This window comes from Lutra lutra, chromosome 2, assembly GCF_902655055.1.
Source record: "Lutra lutra chromosome 2, mLutLut1.2, whole genome shotgun sequence".
Taxonomy (NCBI): Eukaryota; Metazoa; Chordata; class Mammalia; order Carnivora; family Mustelidae; genus Lutra; species Lutra lutra.
The window spans coordinates 71,085,414-71,108,487 of NC_062279.1; the positions used below are offsets into that span (position 1 = coordinate 71,085,414).

A 23,074-nucleotide genomic window follows, 5' to 3' on the forward strand; every position below is an offset into this window, starting at 1 on the left:
TTGTTTCTCAGAGTCCACAGTCACTCATGGTTCTCCAGGTAACATTCCTTAATTAAATTGTGGTGTGGAATGACGATTGAACCTGTATCTGTCTTGTTGAAATTCCGTTAACACCAAGCTGTCTTTAGAAAGAACATTCTTGCTGTAGTGTCTTAGTGCCATCCTAGCTGGAGGAAATACTAAAGCTCTTAACCTTCTTTATGGTTGATAGAGTTCATTAAGAATCTGTTGGTCAGTATGGGTTTGCTGGCCTGCTAAACAGTCATCCCTATATATATGTGTTCCTATGCACACACATACACACACACATGTACACATACTATTTTGTTATACCATCTGACTCCTGGGGGATTCTTGCCTGAATTTTTATTAAAGTAAAATGAAGCCTTTTGTAACTTTTTGTACATTCTTAGAAATGAATAGGGTTTACTACCTTTTACCTAGCTTCATTTATATTTGGTTTTCCAATATCTACTTGAATATATTCTTTTTTTTTGTTAATTATAGTTCTACTTGAATACATTCTTAGTAAAACATCTTTTATGTCATTAGATATGACATTTTAAATTATTATCACAAAAATGGTACCAAACCAAGTGTTTCTTGCTGGAACTTCTAGGCATTATACCCTATTTGGCCCTGTGGAGGCACTCCGAAATAAATCATAGTTTTGTTTCACTGACAACACTGCAAACATTTGAAGATGGCTAGGAGGTCCTTGTCTCATCATGTTAAATATACCCATTTCTTTACCCTTTTTTTAAATTGGATAAGTTCTTTTAGATGTGTCCTGGTTTCTTCACTCTAATAGTATTCAGTGTAACTTTTAAAATACAATGCTTTGGACAGAATAGGACATTTAAAGCATGGCTCCATCCTTGCAAAGTCCTGTTCCCACAGGAACAGATAACTTCATTAACTGTTGGATCAGCTCATGTAAAGTTAAGCTTAACTAAAAATACTAAAAATATTCTCTATGTAAACTAGTATTGAGCTGGCAGTTCCCCATCTCCTTACCTGACATCTGTGTTTTGTATGCAGTTAAATTTATGTATGAAGAAAAAAAACTCAAAAGCCTTATTGAATAAAGAATGTAACAAAGCAAAACGTGGCTGCTGACCTTTGTGGTGTTGCATGTGTATCATGCAATTTCATAGTCTGCTGATCTCTATTTTACCTTCTTTATTTTACTCAGGTGGAAAGTAATTGTTTAGCTCTACAAGAGATGGAAGATTTGTGTAAACTGCATTGTCTCAGTGTGGTTTTCCTACTCCACTTACCTCTTTCTCAAAGAGCCTGCACTAGATTCATCACTTCTCATTGGACTAAGAACATTCACACTTTCTTAGAAATGGTAAATATGCTCCTTATTAGTTTATTTATTTATTTTTTTGTTTCCATTGTTTGTATAAAGAAGCCACAGTCACCTTCAAAAATAGATTCATAAGGGGGCACCTGGGTAGCTCAGTTGGTTAAGCATCTGACTTGGTCTTGGCTCAGGTCATGATCTCAGGGTTGTGAGTTCAAGCCTCATGTTGGGCTCCATGCTGGACAAAGAGTCTATTAAAAAAAAAGAGAAAAACATTTATAAGGGGATATTGTCAACTGTTTGGAGACCTTAAAGATTTAAGGGCCTAAGTCAATTTCTTCCTGATTTCAAAAACTCTGGTAGTAATAACAAACAGCATGATATATATCCAATCTAAGAATAAAACAAAACCAAAAAAACCTACTTTCCTTCTAATTGTGGTCAAGATCAGGTTTATGTGTCATTAATTATAAGAGATTTGTGACCATTTTGTTCTGCTCTTGAGAGAAATTGAAGGTATAAATGTATTGGTTATTTTTATCCATTATAGATGTTAGTTAGAGAAAATTTGTAGACTTTAGGAAAATAGTAAAAACAAAAGAAATAGTGGTGACCCACTATTCAAATCAATTCATATATTACATTGGAATATATTATATTATATATGAACATATATATATAAATATTTTTCTTTTCACATATTTTTAAATTTTCTTTCATACTCTTGGTTAACCTCATTTTTTAATGGCCACTATTTTTTAATGGGTATACCACAGTTTACTCACCCCATCTTCTATTATAAGATAATAAGAGATTTTAATTATTATATTATAAATGCTGCTATTTTCCAGGTTCTTTGAGTGTAAGACTTTTCCTTTAATTTGGGGATATTGACTTAGACTTCATGCTCAGAAGTGGGATTAGTGGATAAATTTAAACACAAAATTTTAAAAAATCTTGATACTTGCAGTCAAAATGTTCAAGGAAAGTATTTTAGAACCAATCAATTCGTAAGCTAGTCCACAAATATTTATCTAATGTATGTACATTGTGAGAGCCACTGAGGATACAGTGAGAAAAATAATATATTTACCCATCACCCCATTACTTTCATAAAACTACATTTTGCAGGAAGACAAGTGTTAAATTTTTAAAATTATTATTAAGGAGGAATTATAAGATACTTTAAAGTCTGATAATAAAAAGATTCGATTCAGTTAGAAAAGGACGGCTTCTTTTAAGAGATGAAGAGAAATGAAGCAATGCAAATCTTGAAGGATTTGCAAGTTGGAGAGAGGATGGATACTGGATTACAGGAGATGAAACGGCATGTGGGATCACCCCGAGAATGGCATGATCAAGGAACTGGAACACAACTTGTGTAACTGGAATATAAAGAATATGGGAAAGTGATAAAGCTGAAGAGATGGGTAAGAGACAAATCATATAGGAAGGACAGTATTGATCCTGTAAAGAGAATGGAGATTTAACTTGATCATAAGCACAATGAGAACCAACTGAATGATTTCATGCAAATGAATGACACTTTCATTTAAAAAAATTTTTTTTTCTTTGGCTTGCAATGCAGAGAGTGCATTGTAGTGGCAAAACTGGATTTAGGGAAACCAGTTAGGTGACTGTTACCTCAGTTCATGTAAGTGTTAATTATATTAGGGACTAAGGAAATGGTAAGTAAGAATGAATGCCAATAGACAATTTCAACAATTATTTAACAAGTTAACTATGGGCATGAGAGAAAGGGAGAAGTCAAGTGATTCAAATCTCTGGCTGGAGCATTTGTGGGGATGATGCTATTGTATGAAGTATAGTTGTGGAGGAAGATCACAAGTTCAAACCTGAGTTTGAGGTGCCAGTGAAATACTCAAATGGAGATATCTAGTAGGCAATTTGAAATACTGGTTGAAGCTTAACAGAGTGGAATGAATTGGGGATCAAGATTTGGAAATCACTAGGCAATGGATGTTAATTTATGCCAAGGCAGTGGATAGAATGATTTTTGGAAAGACAAGAGGGCATAGGACAGAGACCTGAGATCCTCCAATTTAAAATGGTTAGGAATAGATTGAGACGCTGGCAAGGGACACTGAGAAGGAGCTACTTAGATAAATAGTGTTGAAAGCTTAGAGAATAGACTATTGTGAAGGTCAAAGGAACTGGGCTTTTCAAAAGGTGGGTTAATACTACCAAATGCCATGGAGAACTATAGGAGGTTGAGGACTGAAAATAGTACTTTGGGTTTAATGGCATAGGACTCACTGCTTATTGTAATTAAGAGAAATATTTAAAAATATTTTTTTAAAAGAGAAATATTAATGGAAATGTTAGAAGCAAAAATCTATGGCAGAGTGGATTCAGTAGTGAGTGGAAGGGAGAAGATAAAGGTGAAGAGAAGTTTATATGTAAGGAGTTGAGAATAAAGAAAGTGACAGGATAAAATGTGATAGGAAGGTGGGTCAATTAGGAATGTTTTTAAAATGGCAAAGACTGAGCATGTTTAAATTAAAAGAGAGGATAGGATGAAAATCAGGGAAAGTAAGGTGAGAGGGGATGGGGTCTAGCATGTGTTCTTATACAGAGGAAAGGATATTGCCATTCTCATAGGAGAGAATAAAGAAAGAATGGTGCGGCATTGGCTGTGATGGAAATTGTAAGATAACTTTGTTTCTGTGTCTAGTTTAAGGTTCTTTATGAAGTAGGAATCAAAGTCAAATGCTGAATGCTGTGGTGAGGAAACAAGCCCAGAAGTTTAAGAATGGTGAAATATTTGGGAAATATTTACCAAGGATCTTAGGGGTCAAACTATATTGAGGGGGGTATACTAGATATATATATATATCTAGTATAGGGGGTATCTAGATATATCTAGATACCCCCTATACTAGATATATATATATATACCCCCTATACTAGATATATCTAGATCGATCTAGATATATCTATATACCCCCTATACTAGATATATCTATAGTATATCTATCTATCATCTATCTATCTATATATCTAGATATATATCTATATAGATATAGATATATCTATATACCCCCTATACTATATATATATAGGGGGTATATATGGGGGGTAAACTATATATCACTCTGTCCTACCTAGCACTTTGGAAGGTTTATTTGAAGTTTTTGACAACACAATTATAGTGGCATCAGTATGTTTTATTGCATGATTTTCTTTTTCTAGTAGTCTCAACAACATGCCTACAAGCACAAGAAAGGAAAAAAGGGACATGATAATTTAGGCTATTAAAAAAGCTATTAGTAGATTTACATAATTTTATGGAAAAGAAAAAAGGAAAAGAGATTTTAGTATCTTCACAAGAAGATGGTAAAAATGATAGACGAGAAAACAAGGTTGCATGAGGTAAACCAAATGAACTCTATTGGATAGGTCCTATCCAGAACTGAGGTCCTGATATGATTAATAAAGAAGTGTGAATGATCATTACACAAAGTTAGATGGATGGGTCAACAGGTGGGAGTAAGGAATTATTCATCAGGGAGTGTGGCATACACTTAATATTTTCTTGTCTGAGTCTACCACTCACTTACTTTTTCATCTTCCTATAAATGCCTGCAACTCCACACCTGGAGGATTTATTTGCTTGATCTGAAATGCTGAAGTATTAATTCTCACGCCCTCCACCAATGACAGATGAGGAATTGGTGGATGAAGACCCCAGCTTCCTTGTATATAAGTTGTGAAATGTATTCTACACTGTCTCCTAGAATTCCCTAGTGAAATTAAGTTCCAGTTGTTCCCAGTGGTCATGGACTGGATAATGTATCCTTTATTGGTTTCTTTTCTTTCCTGTCTTACTTCTGCATTCCCTGGCTGGTGTTTCTTGTGATCACTCTGTTAGTTGAAGTTGAGTCAGATGAAATCAGAATTTCATCCAAGTCCCTATCTTCTCACTTTTTCATTCTCAGCAAACAAGGGTATCAGAACAACCCAAGAAGAATCATTTAGGGTTTCTTGCCTTTTTATTTCCTCTAGGGTCTCCTATGGCTGTCTGATGAATTCTATGAAGGGAATTCTCCCTTCCTCAGGATAATATAAATGCATAAAATAAGATATTTAGGATTATAAGGGTATCAGTTACATTGAAATAGCTATTAAAATATTAAAAACGGGGGCACCTGGGTGGCTCAGTGGGTTAAAGTCTCTGCCTTCAGCTCAGGTCATGATCCCAGTGTCCTGGGGCTTTCTGTTCAGCAGGGAGCCTGCTTCTCCCCTCTCTCTCTGCCTGCCTCTCTGCCTACATGTGATCTCTATCTGATAAATAAATAAAATCATAAAAAAATATATTAAAAACACACATTTGTGATGTAGTAATATATGTGTTTACTTGTTACTACGTTAGACAGTCCTATAACTACCATGCTTTCAATGTATGGTAAATATAAACAGTATCTCTAGATGTTTGTAGCACTTGCAATGTAATGTGAAGATATGTTATTTCTACTGGTGCTAAATCCCAGCTAAGGCATAGGAGTATGGCATGTCATCCAGGTTTATAACTGAAAATAAACATTTTTGCTACAAGTTAGCAAAAATTAAAATATAATTTTCTGATCTAAATTCATTAACTCCCTAAATTCTATCAGGTAAAAATACTCCCGTGATAAGATCTTTTTTGCATGACCTCTCTCCTCACAACCCCACCTTCCAGTTGGACCAGCATGTGCTCTTTAGGGATTGGAGGAAAATAGTCAAATTTCCTGCCCTTTGAAAGAATAATATTGGTCTGTATATAACAAATATTATTGAAAAATACAATTACCTTCTTCTGCCTGTACTGAACCTTCCTCATAAAGTGTCCATGAATTGAGGAGGGCAGAGAGGTGGAGAATAAATGAAGTCACCATGAGTGGGGTTGGAAGGGCATGATAGAATCCCCATAAAGTTTCAGGGTTATGTGCATAGAGAGAACCTGTGATTAATTTTTGGGACACAGACTGGGAGATACCTGGTCTCACCTAGAATACCTGTGGCTATATGTGCCAGGGAACTGGACTAGAAAATGCAGTGTGGTGTCTATCCATGAAAGTATGGGAAATGGTGCCTGAACTTCCTGAGGGAGGGTCTGAAAGTTCTTGTAGGTTCTGAATGAGTCATGCTAGTTGATTGAAAGGGAAGGGAAATCTGCTAGTCTTTACAGAATTTTCAGAAACCAGATGAGGGGATAAGTGGGAAAAGACATCTTTAAGTCTGAGGACTGTATTTCAGTAGACTATAAACTCCATGGGACCAAATGGAAGCCACTCCACAGCCACTGACCATTTAATCTCTATTCAAGGGACCTGGGTCTATTGCCCATGTAGAATACTGAAGAGTGAGGTATAACTGGAGACAACCATACTGAGTAATGGGCACTGTTTTTTACCAAAATGTATAAATTTTTTTATACACATTTTGTTGTTGTTGTTGTTGTTTTACCACAAATATATAAACACTCCTGTCAAAGCCTGGCATGGGGGACTCATGAAAAGAATTGATCTGAGTGTGATTAGGAAGTAATTAAATCGGACTGATTTTACTTTGTAGTGCTTACATTATATTTACTGAAATGGCATAATGCATATGTAGGATCAACAAAGTTCAGAAACAGAAAAATACATCGTGTATCTAGGTTTATATTTGTGAGCATTTAGAACTGCTCTAACAGAAGTGTTGAAGGTTTTATGATGTGGTATACACAATACCATGTGGTTCTGCTGATGCTCAGCGGCAAAAATATTTTCCTATATCCCAATTCCCATTGAGGAACTTTCCTCTAGGCATTTTGATAGTCTGTTAGGAAGAGACTGACTATGGTTAATTAAAGGAATAGGAAGACTATATTTCCAGCTTCTTTTAGTTTATTTATTTAATTTTAAATATTTTACTTATTTATTTGAGAGAGAAAGAAAGACAGAGAGTGCATGCATGAGTGACGAGAGGGAGAAGGGAGAGGGAGACACAGACTCCCCATTTAGCAGGGTAGCCAGAGAGAGAGCTCCATTCCAAGACCTTGGGATCATGACCTGAGCCTAAGGCAGGTACTTAACCAACTAAGCAACCCAGGCACCCCTGATTTACTTTAGACATTTCAATAAAATCATGTCAGGTTAATACATTAAATCTATTGACATGACGCATCAGATGTTGAAATAATACATTATTATATCAATATTATTGTGTTACAAATTTTGTGCTAAAGTTATTTCTCAGATAATTGATTTTTTGTCAACTTTTTATAGGTTGAATTACATATACTCAGTTACTGTAGGGTATGAATATAATAATTGTAGTATTGATTTACAGATTTAGATAAATGCTCTGTGTGTATAGTTTTCACTTACAGACAGTTTTATAAACAATTTTTATGGACAGTAGTAATTAGGTACAAGGATATTACAAAGTCTTTCTAAATTATGGAATGTTCTAAGATGGTTCTGCAGGACATTCTTTGTGGTTTTAGCTGATGAAAAAAAATCACTCTTCAATTAGGATGGCATGGATTGAGGACATGATAGGAATAGCTTCTAGGTATTTTGCACCAGCTTTATGTGTGTACTTTACCTATATTACCTCATTAAGACATAACAATACACTTCTTATGTCATCATTTTACAGGTGAGGAACTTGGGCTCAGAAAGTCTAAGTGGCCCCTTAGCGCAACTAATAAATGATCAAGGTGGGAGATAAGTTCCTCTCTGTCCAGTTTCCAAATCTGTGCCCTTTTCATCATCCTTTGCTCCCTTGATAAAGGGAAACAGCTGATTACTCCAGAGTCAAGCACTCCTCTGGTCTTTTCTATCATCCGTACTTCATTTTGGTAACACCCAGTAGCTGGAAATGTAATTCAGGTAGCTTCTGAAATTTCACAATAAAAGGCATATTCTGAGGTCTGTGGAAAAAGCAACTAAGCAAACTCTGAAGGGAGAGTTTCATGTTTACTCAAATCTTGACCCTTGGAGACCATATGGAGGCCCTTACGTGAAGTGAATAAAATGAGGAATGTGTGCTGTACTGTATTCACATATTACCATTTGTTTACTCAGTGGTATTATGGGATAAGATTGGGTGGGGAGAACTTTACATGTCTGTGGTTCTCCAAGTATGGTTCCCTTGAACAACAGCATCAGCATCACCTGGGAACTTGTTAAAAATGCAAATTCTTTGGCTCCATCCCAGAGCTACTAAATCAATGTTGGTATGATGCCTAGCAATCTGTGTTTTATTTGACAATCTTTTCAGGTGAGGCTCCTGTTGAGGCTACAGAATCTTGGCTCTATGGTTTTGTGGAGATCTCTTTAGCATTTTATTGTAGTTAAAACTGCACTGTAGGTAGGAGGTTCCTACGTTGATATTTATGACTTCTTTTGAAACTTGGTCAATCTCCCTGATATCTGTTTAGAGCTAGGTTGTCCAAAACAGTAGCCCATAGCCACAAGTGGATATTAAACATGTGGAATGTGGGTAGTCTGAAATGAGATGTGCTCTAAACTTAAAGGAAACACCAGATTTCAAAAAAAACTTAGTATGAAAAACATGTAAACTATTCTATTATAATTTTTATATTGATTACACATTGAAATAATATTTTGAGGGTGCCTGGGTGGCTCAGTTGGTTGAGTGGCTGGCTGCCTATGGCTCAGGTCATGATCCTGGTGTCCTGGGATCGAGTTCCGCATCAGGCTCCCTGCTCGGCAGCCAGTCTGCTTCTCCCTCTGACCTTTCTCCTTTCATGCTCACTCACTCTCATTCTCTCTTTCAACTAAATAAATAAAATCCTAAAAAGAAAATAATTCTTTGGATGTGTTGAGTTAATTAAAATAATTTTTTTAATGTGACTTTTGGAAATTTAGGATAAAATATGCAGCATGCCCATGTTATTTTTGTTGGACAATTCTGAATTCTCTTTCAACATCAATATAGATAAGTAAATTGTTCACATATGGAAAGCATTTGATTTTATTATTGAGGGAGGGTGGGGCAGAGAAGGCTTGGTTTTCCCCCAATGAATTTAATTCCCCAAACACTATTATTGACTGAAAAAATGACTAGGCTCTCACTTGCTAAGGTTGTTTACTCATGTCTACTCAACTCTGAACTAAGTGTGGCCAGTGAAGACATTCTCTCTGTGTTAGGTGTGAACATGGCCTCACTATCATAAACTCAGCAGGTGTAGATGGAAGGGAATCTGAGTTTGAAGGATTCATCATCTTCTAGACCACTTAACAATCAAATGCTATTTCTTAAATCCTCTTTTGACCTGAAAGTAGAATTGGAAAACATTAAAACCTCAGTAAAGAACAGAGGCACATTTGAAAACCGAAGTATTTCTGTAGCATTGGGACAAATCTATGAATTTGTGTGAGGAAAGAATTGTATTGAGTCAAACACAGATTTCTATGATTCAGAATAAAGAACTATTGCTGAATTAATTTTTTGGTCAGTTTGGTTTTATTTTATGATCTAACCTTTTAAGATAAAAGCATTCAGCGTTATCCAGCCTGAAAGAACTTAATAAGAATTGGAAGAACCTTGCCAACTTGCCTTTCATTGGATTACTGATGCATTTGAAGTTATATTATAGTTTATTGCTAATATAACAATCATCAATAACTTGGTTTTATTTCTGATTTGCAGAAAAAGTGGTGTGAATATTTCATCCTAAGTAATATAAACATTTGTGAATTCTGGAATCTGAATTTAATTCACCTTTCAGACTTAAGTGATGAGCTTTTGTTGAAGAATATTGCTTTTTACTATGAAAATGAAAATATTGAAGGTACCACCTCAGTATATTTTAATAATTGTACTTTCATCCAGAGATAAACATTATAAAGAATTTAAAACTTCAAAATCATTTTCTTATATGTCCAACATAAAACATAGCAATTATTTTCCTTTCAATCTTTGTTTATATATGTATATGTTTTATTTAGTTGCAATCAGAGTGAGTTATATTTTAAAAAATTTTTAAATTAATATACTCAAGTATTCTTGAAAAAATACACGTTTGGGTATTTGGCATTTTTAGATAATTTTAACAGTTGAATTTTTTTCACTTAAATATATGCATTATATTTCAAAATATTTATTCAAATTAAGGTAATCATCCGACTACTATGAGATATTTATGGAATTTCAGTTTTTTTCCAAAGATGAAGCTGATTTATATGTTATATGTAATTTGTTTTTCTCTTTGAATTATTTTGTTAGAATAAATTTTCTGCTATTTCTTAATAGTCAAAGAAAAAGAAAACATGTTTTAAGAGAGCTATAACTCATTGAGCATTTTTGAATCTTCTTTGACCTCTAGAATTTGGTTCCTACACATGGCAAACATTGAAATGAGTTAGCAACATATAAATGTAGCAGCTCTCTACAAATGTTCTTATCTCTGAAAAATAAGTTATATTCAGTTTTATTGGTTGTAAAGTTAGATGTGGCATAACATTTTTTACCTTATAAAATAGATATCCAAAATCTGCTGTTATGATAGCTGTAAATTATTTATTTAGGTGCAGTGTGGAACTCACTGAAAATTTTACAGTTTGACAAATAATTCAGAACGCTATGAATTTTGTCAAAGTGTATGCTTCTGTATATATAGTAATGACTTTTAATATTTACTACTTTTAACTATCATACAGGCTTACATTTGAATTTGGGAGATATCATTATGAAAGATTATGAATATCTTTGGGATACTGTGTCAAAGTTGGTTGGAAAGTTTGCTGTTGGAAAGCCATTTCCTCTGAGAACAACAAAGCTTTATTTTCTTGAAAAGAATCCATCACCAATCAAAGGTAATAAATCTCCAAATTAATTTGAAGTAACAGTTCAGATCTCTGAAGATTTTTTTCGAAAACACTACTAAGTGTTGTATATCTGATTTTTTTTCTGGCACTATGCATTTAAATAATAAATAATAATAAATTAATAATAATAATAAATAAAAATAACCTTTTGCTGTTTCATTGGGATGACATGCTATGACTATAGTTTTGAAGAGTTATATGTTTTGCTTATAGCTAATGTTGTTGCCAATTAAAAAAAAGCCAGATATATGTGACTTTCATTTCTATCAATATGGCAGTATAGGTTAGGGGGAAAATCTCTTTTGGGAAACAATTGAAATGCTGGTAAGACACACCAAACATCTTTTAGTATTATCATAGCTAAGCTCAAAACAATAGAAATGCAATTCCAGGAGACAAGAATAAAGGGAGATTGATCTCTGGCTAATACAAAATGAATTACTAGGTTGATTTCTAATTATAGGTCCATCTTCCCAAGAATTTGGGGTTTCAGTTATTCTGTTAGTAGTGTCAAGACAACTCTAAGCTGGAAAATTAGCTTAAAGTGATCAGAAGAATCTAGTACATTCTTTGTAGATGAAAAACATCATAAACCCTGGGAATGCCTGGGTGGCTCAGTCAGTTAAGCGTCTGCCTTCAGCTCAGGTCATGATCCCAGGGTCCTGGGATCTCGTCCCACATAAGGCTCTTTCTCAGCAGGGATCCTGCTTCTCCCATTGCCAGCCATTCCTCCTCCTTGTGCTCTCCCTCTCTGACAAATAAGTTAATAAAAATAAAATCTTAAAAAAAAGAGAAATATGATTTAGCTGTCATCATAACATCATAGAAGATGTTTCCATTTGATGAATTTCAGGAAGAATAAAATGTCCTCCTAAGGAATGTGAGAAGGAAATATAATGTGAATTTGGGATGTATCAATACAAATATATTTTTCAGAATATGGGGAAAGAATATATATACTCTTTATGTGTGTATATATATATATATATATACACACACACACACATACACACACATATATATATATGTATTATATATATATATATATATATATATATATATATACACACTCTTTTGTCCAGATGAGTTCTATCAGACAAAGACTCTTGAGGAAGATCAAATAAGGGGTTTATTGATCACAGAAAGATCAAATAAGGGAGTGGTTAGGTAAGATCAGGAAGAGAACAAAACCAGTGTAGGACATGTTAATGAGTAGGTTTCCACTGTGGACAAGTACAGGCGATTTTACTGGGAATCTTAGAATGTCATTCAGACCACCTCAGTGATATCTTACCTGAAGAGCAAGATAGCTGCGGCATTTACCTGCAACTCCTGTTACATTTTTGGCTGAGGGCTATCTATATATAGGGCATGGGATCCTTAGCACTTCTGGCCTTCACATGGCTGTAAGAAGAAAAGTACTCAGGCAGAGAGTTGCAGAGACCTGCAGTAAGAAGGTGTCAGGCAAACAGAAACTGAACATGAAGGAGATGGGCAGAGCAATGGCAGCTTACCTATAATTATGAACCAGGTATAAATAAAAAGGCATTCATTAACCAACTATTATAGATAGGATATATGTGTGATATGTATGGTATCTATCACATGTATGTGTATATGTGCAGATACATATATGTATACATATATATATAATATCAAAGAGAATGTAAGAAAATACTGTAATGATAGCAAGTTATTTCATTATTATCTATATATTTTCCCTTATTTTTTAAATATTTATTTCCATAAAAGTATTTATGTGGGAAATCTGAGTGCAAGTTCCATGTTCAACTTCCTTGTAATAAGGGATAATGAAGGAAATAGATATTTAAAAACAGTAAATAGTTATTTTTCTACCTACCTACATACCTACATGCCTAAATACTGCCTATTTCTTCATACTCTGCTACGTTCCAAAATGTTTTAATGTGGGCAATAGCTTTATGGGAAGATCTGGAATTAATAAATGTAAATAAAATCAATGAAAAATGTTTTTTATTTTAAGGCTTTAGAAAATGATGTGTAATGTTCCTATGTGAAAGTCTCACTTTTGACACTGTCTTAATTTTTTTTTAATTGTTTACAGATACCTCCAATGAAAAGATTCCTAATTTGGGATTTATTTCAATGTCATGTGAACTGGTTGATAAGTTTGTTGGTGATCATTTGAAAGATTTGCCTTTCTTAAAGAGGTATAAGACAAAAAATGTCTCAGTAAATGGGTAGAATGGATGACTTACTCATTAAAGATTTTACGAAATGAAACAAATTAAATGGAGTATATTAAATGCAATATGTGTTTGTAACACATAATGAGTTTAATAGCAAATTTATCAATGTCTTTTGTTTTAGCTAGGTTAAAATCAACATGGTTTTAATTTTAGAGTAAAATTATTCCAGTTGGATGTTTTTAATTAGTAGGTTAATTAATGAATATTTGTTGATGTTGTTGGGATTGCTAGAGATGTGGGGTAGATTCTGGGTTCTTAAGCACCTAATAAACTGCTTTGGGGATTCTAACACCCACATCGTATTATAGAAAGAAGAAGGGTGGCTATGATTTTTTAAAATATTAAAAAATGAAACCTGTGCTGTGTTCTATTTAGAGGCATGAAATTTAAAATGTGCACATATTTCTTTTGTCTCATAGCGATGATCCTATTGTGACTTCACTAGTTAAACAAAAGGAATTTGATGAACTTGTGCATTGGCATTCTCACAGACCCCTTAGTGATGATTATGATAGGACAAAGTGTCAATTTGATGGTGAGTTATGTGTCTCTGGTGAAATAAATTAAAATCAATTTCATTCTCTTTTTATTTTGTAAAAAATTATCATATCATGAGCCACAAGTTATATTTCTTGAATAATAATAGTCTACAAGATATTTAGATGTATGTCAGTAAAGATGGTAAAGAAAAAGTCCCACTCTGTTTACTGATAGTCATAGGAACACAGGAATGCAGATGTCGGAGGAAGTGCACCAATACTGCATTTGTCCCCACAAAATTTTGGAGCTGTTTTAAATAAATATGGTTTGCAGTTTAAAATATCTGTGTATTCCTTGACATTCATAATACTAAGGCCCTAGTCTTTCGAGCAATTTCAGCTACTTTCACACCACCCAGTTGATTACATATAACAAGTGCCAGTATTTTATGTGCTTTCAAGCTTGGTATGTTTGGAACTGCAAAAGGAGGCCCATGAAACCACGAAAAGTAGATCAATAGAGATTGAATTAGGTATCTTGTCCCCTTGGTTTATCCCTTGTCTTCATCTCATCTTTGTCTACCCCTATCTTACCTCCACCCTTCTTCAAGATGATAAAACTTAACTTTCAGAAGAATCTAGGAGGATGCATAGTAGGCTTGCTTATGCTTATCAGCCTGTTTACATAAATAGCTACTAAGACCCTGCAAGATGTGAGGGGACCTTTTAGATTAACCATTAATATCCTTCAAAACAATTTAATTAGATATATGTAGATACAGACATAGAAAAATCAACCAGCTTAATTATCCCCTTAATTGTAGTTTTCTTTGGGTATGAAAGTAAATCATACCTTGATTGTTGGAATTTCCTGTGTCTTTGGATTTTTCCATAGTGTAAGTGTTTTTCAGCTGCCAAGCTCTTGGCTCTGTGGCTATGATTGAGAGTAAGGATTTTTCTTTTTTTTTTTTTTTAATAGTTTTTTTTTTTTAATTTTATTTTTTTTTTCAGCATAACAGTATTCATTATTTTTGCACCACACCCAGTGCTCCATGCAATCCGTGCCCTCTACAATACCCACCACCTGGTGCCCCCAACCTCCCACCCCCCACCCCTTCAAAATTCTCAGATCGTTTTTCAGAGTCCATAGTCTCTCATGGTTCACCTCCCCTTCCAATTTCCCTCAACTCCCTTCTCCTCTCCATCTCCCCTTGTCCTCCATGCTATTTGTTATGCTCCACAAATAAGTGAAACCATATGATAATTGACTCTCTCTGCTTGACTTATTTCACTCAGCAGTGCCAGAAGCCAGGATATCCGAGATGGATATCTTCTTGATTTTGCCTCTATCTTCTTCTTCTTAAACTCACTCATAGAGCAAATAAAGAGGTAATATGCAGAATCTATCATTCTTTGTGGCATGATATTTGCTTTAGGAAGTAGATAGTGAAAGAGTGTTTTGTCACTTCCATCTTTTATTTTATTTATTTATTTATTTTTACTTCCATCTTTTAAATAAGGAAAAGAGTTATTCTATAGATAAGTATTTGTCTGACTTGATTCCCTCTTTAACAAAAGTAAATCAGACTAAACTATTATTCCAAACTAAAAAGTACATGTGTGGGTGGGATGGTATGATGGTTTAGTGAGAATGCTTCTGAAAAAAATCAAGTAGTTTTACATTTGAAGTCTTTTATTTTTCAGAAAAATCTAGAGATCCTCGTTATCTTAGGTCTGTGCAGAAGTATCATGTTTTTCAACGATTTTATGGGAATTCATTAGAATCAGTCTCTCCAAAATTGGTTGTAACTCAAGCTGTCAAGCCAAAGAATAATTTCAGTGAACCCAAGAAGAAAAAGGCACACGTAAGTTCTATTAATTCTATCTATATCTATATCAAATTTTAGAACTGTCTTTTGACTTTTCTTAAGTTGCTATTTGTTAAATTCCTCTGGTAGTTTCTTTTCATTCTATGCTTTTTCTTTTTATATATGATCACTTAGATTATTTTATTTATTTGGTAAGAAAGTCTAACCTCCATATACAAGGTTATATATGGTCCTCTATACATAATAAAATGTATATGTATTTGAAAAAGAATATAAGACAATAGGTTACTAAAGGCTTGGATTCAGCAATGTTGAAATAAAATTAATAATATAGTTCTTTTGAGTTCTGGTCTAAGATGGCAATATAGGAGGTTCCTGAAATCATCTCCTCCCATGGACATACAGAATTTACAGATAAATATAGGAAAATTTTCTCTGAAGGCAATCCAGAAACTAGAGAACTAGTGAGAAAATGAGAAACAAATGAGAAAAATCCCACAATGAAACAGGTAGAAGAAGAGGCTGAGACATACTCTCACTATAAACCCCATCCCTGGTACAGAGACATGCAATTGGGAGAAAACTCAAAAGTCCTAATTTTGCCCTCAGGAGGAAAAGATTGGGACCAAATTTTTGGTCTGGCACCCCAACTTTTGAGTTCCACTTGAGGAAAGGACCTCTCAAAACATCTAGCTTTGAATGCCAACAAAGCTTGCATCCACAGGACCCACAAGACTGTAGCTTGATTATCCCCACCCAGGGCATAGAAGCAGCAGACTGAAATGCTTATTCCCAGTCTTTCCCAGAAAGAGACCGATTTGCATACTTTAAAAGTAACAAAAAGAATCTGAGCATACCACTACAGAAAGCTATCAAGTCACAAAGCAAGAGAAAAAAGAGAAAAACAAAGGAATTGTAAATCAGTCAGAAAAAAATTAATGGTCATAGTAAGCCAATACATATTAATAATTAATTTAAATGTTAATGGACTAAATTCTCCAATCAAAAGACATAGAGGGGCTGAATTAATAATAATAATAATAATAATAATACCCTACTATATAATGTTTAAAAGAGACTCACTTCAGCTTTATTCAGCTTTAAGGACACACAAACTGAAAGTAAAGGGATGGAAGAAGATATTCCATGCAAACAGAAACCAAAAAATGCAGGGGTAGCTATATTTATATTAGAGAAAATAGACATTAAGGCGAAGACTGTCATAAGAGACAAGGAAAGTTATTATATAATGAAAAAGGTGAAAACCTGAAAACATTTTCTCTAAGATCAGGAACAAGACAATGATGCCCTCTCACCACTTTTATTCAGAATGGTCTGGAAATCCTAGTCAGAGCAATTAGGCAAGAAAAATAAATACAAGTTCTCCAAATTGGTAAGGAAGTAGTAAAACTTTCACTATTTGTTGATGACATGATATTATATATAAAAACATTCTTAAAACTTTACCAAAAAAATTAGAACGAATAAATGAATTCAGTAAAGTTGCAGAATATAAAATTAATGTACAGAAATCTGTTGTGCTTCTATTCACAAATAGCACACTAGCAGAAAGAGAAATTAAGATAACAATTCTATTTACAATTGTATCAAAATACTTAAAATAAATTTTATCAAGGAGGTGAAAGACCTGTACTTTACTTAGTGAAAACTATAAAACATCAATGAAAGAAACTGAAGATGACACACAAAAAAAGGAGAGATATTCTGTGCTCATGGATTGGAAGAATTATTATTCTCAAAATGTCCATGGTACCCAAAGCAATCTACAAATTTAATTCAATCCCTATAAAACTACCAATAACATTTTTCACAGAATTAGAAGAAATAATTCTAAAATGTGTATGGAACCACAAAAGACCCTGAATAGTCAAAGCAATCTTGAAAAAGATGAACAAAACTGGAAGTATCACAATCTCAGATTTCAAGATATAATACAAAGCTGTAATAATCAAAAGAGTACGGTACTGGCACAAAAACAGACATGCAAATCAATAGAACAGAATAAAGAGCCCAGAAACAAACTCGCATATATGCTTAATTCAAGAAAAAGGAGGCAAGAATATGCAATGAGGGGAAAAGACAGTTTATAAGTGGTGTTGGGAAAATTGGACAGCCACCTGCAAAAGAATGAAACTAGCATACATAAAAATCAACTCAAAATAAAGACTTGAATAAAAGACCTGAAACCATAGAACTCCCAGAAGAAAACGGGGGTAAGTACCTTGACATTGGTCTCATCAATGATTTTTTTTAATTTGACATCAAAAGTAAAGGTAACAAAAGCAAAAATAAATGAGACTACATCAAACTAAAAACTCTGTACAGCAGAGGAAGCCATCAATGAAATGAAAAAGCAGTCTACTCTATGGGAGAAGATATTTGCGAATTGTATACCTGATTAGGGGCTAATATCTAAAATATATAAAGCAGTCATGTTACTTAATAACAACGCCCCCCAAACCAAACAATCTGGTTTTAAAAGTGGACTGAGTACTGAATAGAATTTTTTTTCAAGAAGATATATGAATGGCCAACAGGTATATGCAAAGGTACTCAACATCATCAGTCATCAGGGAAATATAAGTCAAAACCACAATGAAATATTATTTCAGAGGTGTCAGAATGGCTGTCATGAAAAAGACAGAAGGTAACAAGTGCTGGCAAGGATTTGGAGAAAAGAGAACCCTTATGCACCGTACATGGAAATGTAAATGGTGCAGCTACTATGAAACAATATGGAGATTACTCAAAAAATTAAAAACAGAACTACCATAGGAGCTAGCAATCCACTTCTGGGCATTTATCCAAGGAAATGAAAATAGGCTATGGAAAATATATCTGCACTCCCATGTTCATGACAGCATTATTTATAATAGCCAAGATATGGAAACAGTGTAAACATTTATCAGTGGATGGATGAATAAAGATGATGGGGTATCTATGCATAGAATGGAATATTATTTAGCTATAGGAAGGAATTCCTGCCATTTCTGACAACATGGATAACCTGGCAATGCTCAGTGAAGTACACAAGACAAAGATAAATACTGCATGTTATCATTTATATGTGGAATAAAAAAAAAAAGATGGTTGCCACAGACTGGGTGGGTGGGGGCAATAGGTAGAGGTTGGTAAAAAGGTGCAAACTTTCAGCTATACAGTGATTAGTGTCTGAGAACCTAATGTAAAATACAGTGACTGTAGTTGATAACACTGTAATGCATCATTAAAATTTACTAAGAGAGTAGATTTTCAATGTTCTCACTCCCAAAAAAGATAAATGTGTGAGGTAATGGATGGATTATTTAACCCAATGGGGAAAGTTCAACTACATATATTCATATATCAAATCACCATGATGTATACTTTAAATATTTTACAGTTATATTTTTCCATAATAACTCAGTAAAGCTGACATTTTTCAAAAAGTCCAAGCAGAAATGGGGACTTTTGCTTTAATAGTTAAAAAGCAGCCTTTCCCAAGCCCATATATGTGGTCATTGTTTTTCTCCTTGTGGTGACAACCCCCTTTTTATTTTCATAGCCAATTTTATTGTTGGTGAAATCATCCAATTACTTTTCCTTTTTCATTTAGGGCTACGAAGAAGTTTCTTTTCTTTTTTTTTTTCAAGGGGGATGTTATAAAATAGAAAGTTTGCAGCAAAAATTCTCATTATATGGTATAAGTTATGAAGACTGAAAATAAAACATTTTTTCTTTTACATTATTAGAAATTAAGTAAATTATCTTATTGAAGATAAACACTCTCAGCACTATATAAAGTGCTCTTCTAGCAACCATTTAATAAGTCTGCATTTTCAAGATATGATAAGCATTGTGCATGGCAAAGGGCCAAGGGTCACCCTTTTTGTACTGAGAAAGAATCATGCTGAGTTAACCTAGAACCAAATATTTGGCAGATTAAAACATTAGGAATCCTCAAATAATGTTGATTAGAATTATTGAGAAAATGATGACGAATAATATTGACTTAATTGTAGGCAAATTTATATGTTAATTTTATGACTAATCAGAATAATGGAAGATTTATAGAATTCTCTTGTGAATACAATTCTTTAATTTGTTTTTGTAGATTAATAAATCAGATTGGTAAAAGTCTAGTAAAGAGGATCCATATTGAGTTTAAGTCAACTGGAAAAGCTTATCCAGATAAAGCAAATCAGTTGTATTTATGTTGTTTCTTTCTATCCACTCCTTTCCTTCATCTGCTTTCGCTTTTCCTCATTCACTTATCAAATATTATAAGCTAAATGTTTTGTGCTTGAAAAATACAGACAACAATGACATATTCCTGTTTCAAGAAAGTTAATCTAGATAGGAAGTATGACAAGTAAAATCATAACTACAGTATATGTAATGAGTACTTTGATAGAGAGATGCCCTGGCAGAGAAGAAATATATAAGTTAAGCTTGGGAGTTAGGAAAGGCCTCATAGAGGAAATATCTTGAAGGACAAGTAGGAGACAGGGAAATGACAATGGAAAAATGGAAGAGGAAAATCCAATCCAGAGAGAGCAGCAGGAAGCAATGCAGGAGACATGAGAAAACAGTGGCCTAATATTTCCAATTTTATTAATTTACTCTTTGATTTATAATCTAATCTATACAACTCAGAAATCTACACAGTTATCTGCAGAGAGGCTTTATAGTGATTAAATTTAATTGTCATAAGTTTTTAATTAAGAGAGGGTTTAATTTTAAGAAATAAATACTGAACCTAAAATTGTTCATATTCAAGAACAGAATGATGGTCAAAATAACCAATATACACTTAAAAATATTGTCTCATACATGAAATTTAATCTTGGAATATTTCCAACTTGTTTCATGATTTTCTTCTTTTCCCCCTTTTTTGGGCAGGAGACCAAGGCTGAAATAATTACTAGAGAGAATAAAAAGAGATTATTTGCTAAGGAAGAGGAAAAAGAGGAGAAAAAATGGAGTGTTCTGTCATTTTCTATTGAAGAGGAAATGAAAGAGAACTTAAACTCTGGAATAAAGAATCTGGAAGATTTTTTGAAATCATGTAAAAGTAACTCAGTGAAATTTCGAGTTGAAATGGTAGCATTGACTGCCTGCTTGAAAGCATGGAAAGAACATTGCCGAGGTAAATTTATGTGATTTTGTGTTTTTTGTTTTGTTGAACTGGAGAATTAATCAAAGGATGTAATATGATAGCTGTCATTTATTAACTGGAAGTTTGTGATAGAAGCCTTAGATTCATTATGCGATTTTATCCTCACAGAATTCCTCTAAAGATTACTTCTTTTATCAGTGAGCAGTGAAATATCAAAGTAGCTAATATATAGCACATTCCTAAGCAAATTCAAATCAAATCAGTCAAAGATAGGCTTAAGAATAACTTCTTATAAAACTGTGGGCATAGTCAAAGGAACCAGCAAAGATGGTGAGGCACTCTGGGAGATCGGTCTCTCATTTTTGAAATCTGAAGTGCAAACATTTTCTTTCTGGGTAAAACTAAAGATTATGTTTGCCAGCCATGTTGAATTCTTCTAAATGTTGCCATGACACCCATGTGCTATTCTTTGCAATTTCTATAACACATAGTAGAATAAAAAAGAAGAGACAGGAAGAAGAAGATAAGGGGAAATAAACCTCGGTAAAGATGCATAAATTAGTAACAGATAAATGATATGTGCCATAAGAACTCCAAACTGACAATTCTTCCCAGTAACCTAGTTGATCTGTCTGTCTCTGGCATCTCCACACTTGAATCCATTTAATACATGGTCACTGGATCCTTCCCCCCCCCTACTCTCATTGTGTTAACTTCAAAAACCATCAGCCTTTCACTGTGGATTTTTTCACAGTGAGAAGCATAAGATCTGGCTTATATATTTCTCCCCAAACAAGATGTTGTATCAGAATTTGCAGCTGACTCCTACTAAGAAAGATCAGAATTAAATGGTTTACTCTCCTGAGGGGAAAAATTCTATATTAAAATTTTTTTTTTAGTCTCTTGTAGTATTCAGCGGGTGTTTGGTAATATTTGTTAGATAGCTAAAACATAGGTTTATAGGAAGAAATTTGAAATTAAGAACAGCCCTAACATGGTAAGTATGGAAAGGTTAGCAGTTAGGAAGAATAAAAAGAATGTAATAACCATGCAGAAATGAAGAAGAATTAGCAAACTCTGTATTTGTCAGTTGTAATAGACTAATTGAAAACCTCCAATGATTGTATGAAATAGTTATCTATGGTCAACAGTAGGACTCAATAAGTTTTGCAAAGTTTTTAACCAGATATTTAAATTCATCTAAATATTTTTTTTTGATGATAGTAGAGATGGCATGAAAATAATAGGTAAGAAAATATTTGCTGTTCCCCAGAACACTTAATACAACTTTGAGCTTTAATAATCTTATTACTATCATGAACTATAAGACTTTTCTCTGTCTCCTTTATTTGCACAGCTACTTCCCAGTTATCCATAGAAATGATGAAGTAGGTATAGGTGCACTTTAATTATATTTTACCTAGTCATCTGTATTCCAAAAACTTTATAAATGTTAAATAAAATAATTAAGTCAGGGGCGCCTGGGTGGCTCAGTGGGTTAAACCTCTGCCTTCAGCTCAGGTCATGGTCCCACAGTCCTGGGATTGAGTCCTGCATCAGGTTCTCTGCTCAGCAGGGAGCCTGCTTCCTCCTCTCTCTCTGCCTGATTCTCTGCCTACTTGTGATCTCTGTCAAATAAATAAATAAAATCTTTAAAAAAATAAAATAATTAGGTCAGATTGATAGCCTGGATGACTAATCTTGGATAATCAAACATTATTTTTGATGGTCTTTATAAAAATTATATTGTTTATTATTTGCCAAGGTGAAACCACAAAAGATTTAAATATAGCTGTTCAAATGATGAAAAGGATCCATTCCTTGATGGAAAAATACCCAGAACTTTTGCAGGAGGCAGATCAGCAACTCATAGCCAGATGCCTGAAGTATTTAGGATTTGATGAATTGGCAAGTTCTTTATATCCAACCCAGGTAATTTTCAGAATAGCTCCATTTTAATAGAATAATTATGGGGTGTACATAAAGTGTCTTGCAAATGCAGTCACTTCTTCAAGATTTTTTCTTTTTTTAACTGACAATATTTACTCCTATGTTCAATCATTACTAGTAATTCAGCTGCCCAAACTTGAAATAAACTAGAATTAGAAAACTGATACCAATACTTGTCTGAACAAACAGATGCCAGATAATTTCTGCAGACCCTTTAAACTAATACTGTATTTAATTCTAGCAAACAATTTAAAAACTATATTGTGATTGTTTAGTTGTCTTTAAGTGTATTAGACTGTAGCTACAAATACC

The 23,074-nt window shown here is 33.7% G+C and overlaps 1 protein-coding gene across 2 annotated transcripts in view; it reads left to right on the plus strand.

Annotated features, from left to right (window-relative positions):
- Positions 1–23,074, plus strand: part of DDX60 (DExD/H-box helicase 60) — a 119,486-nt gene that overhangs the window by 23,725 nt on the left and 72,687 nt on the right. For both annotated transcript variants that reach the window (XM_047717724.1, XM_047717723.1), the window contains exons 8-15: positions 1,196–1,354; positions 9,977–10,118; positions 10,987–11,142; positions 13,241–13,346; positions 13,805–13,920; positions 15,569–15,729; positions 20,596–20,842; positions 22,578–22,744. In XM_047717724.1, coding sequence (XP_047573680.1) covers positions 1,196–1,354; positions 9,977–10,118; positions 10,987–11,142; positions 13,241–13,346; positions 13,805–13,920; positions 15,569–15,729; positions 20,596–20,842; positions 22,578–22,744 — 1,254 coding nt within the window. The remainder of the gene's footprint in view (positions 1–1,195; positions 1,355–9,976; positions 10,119–10,986; positions 11,143–13,240; positions 13,347–13,804; positions 13,921–15,568; positions 15,730–20,595; positions 20,843–22,577; positions 22,745–23,074) is intronic.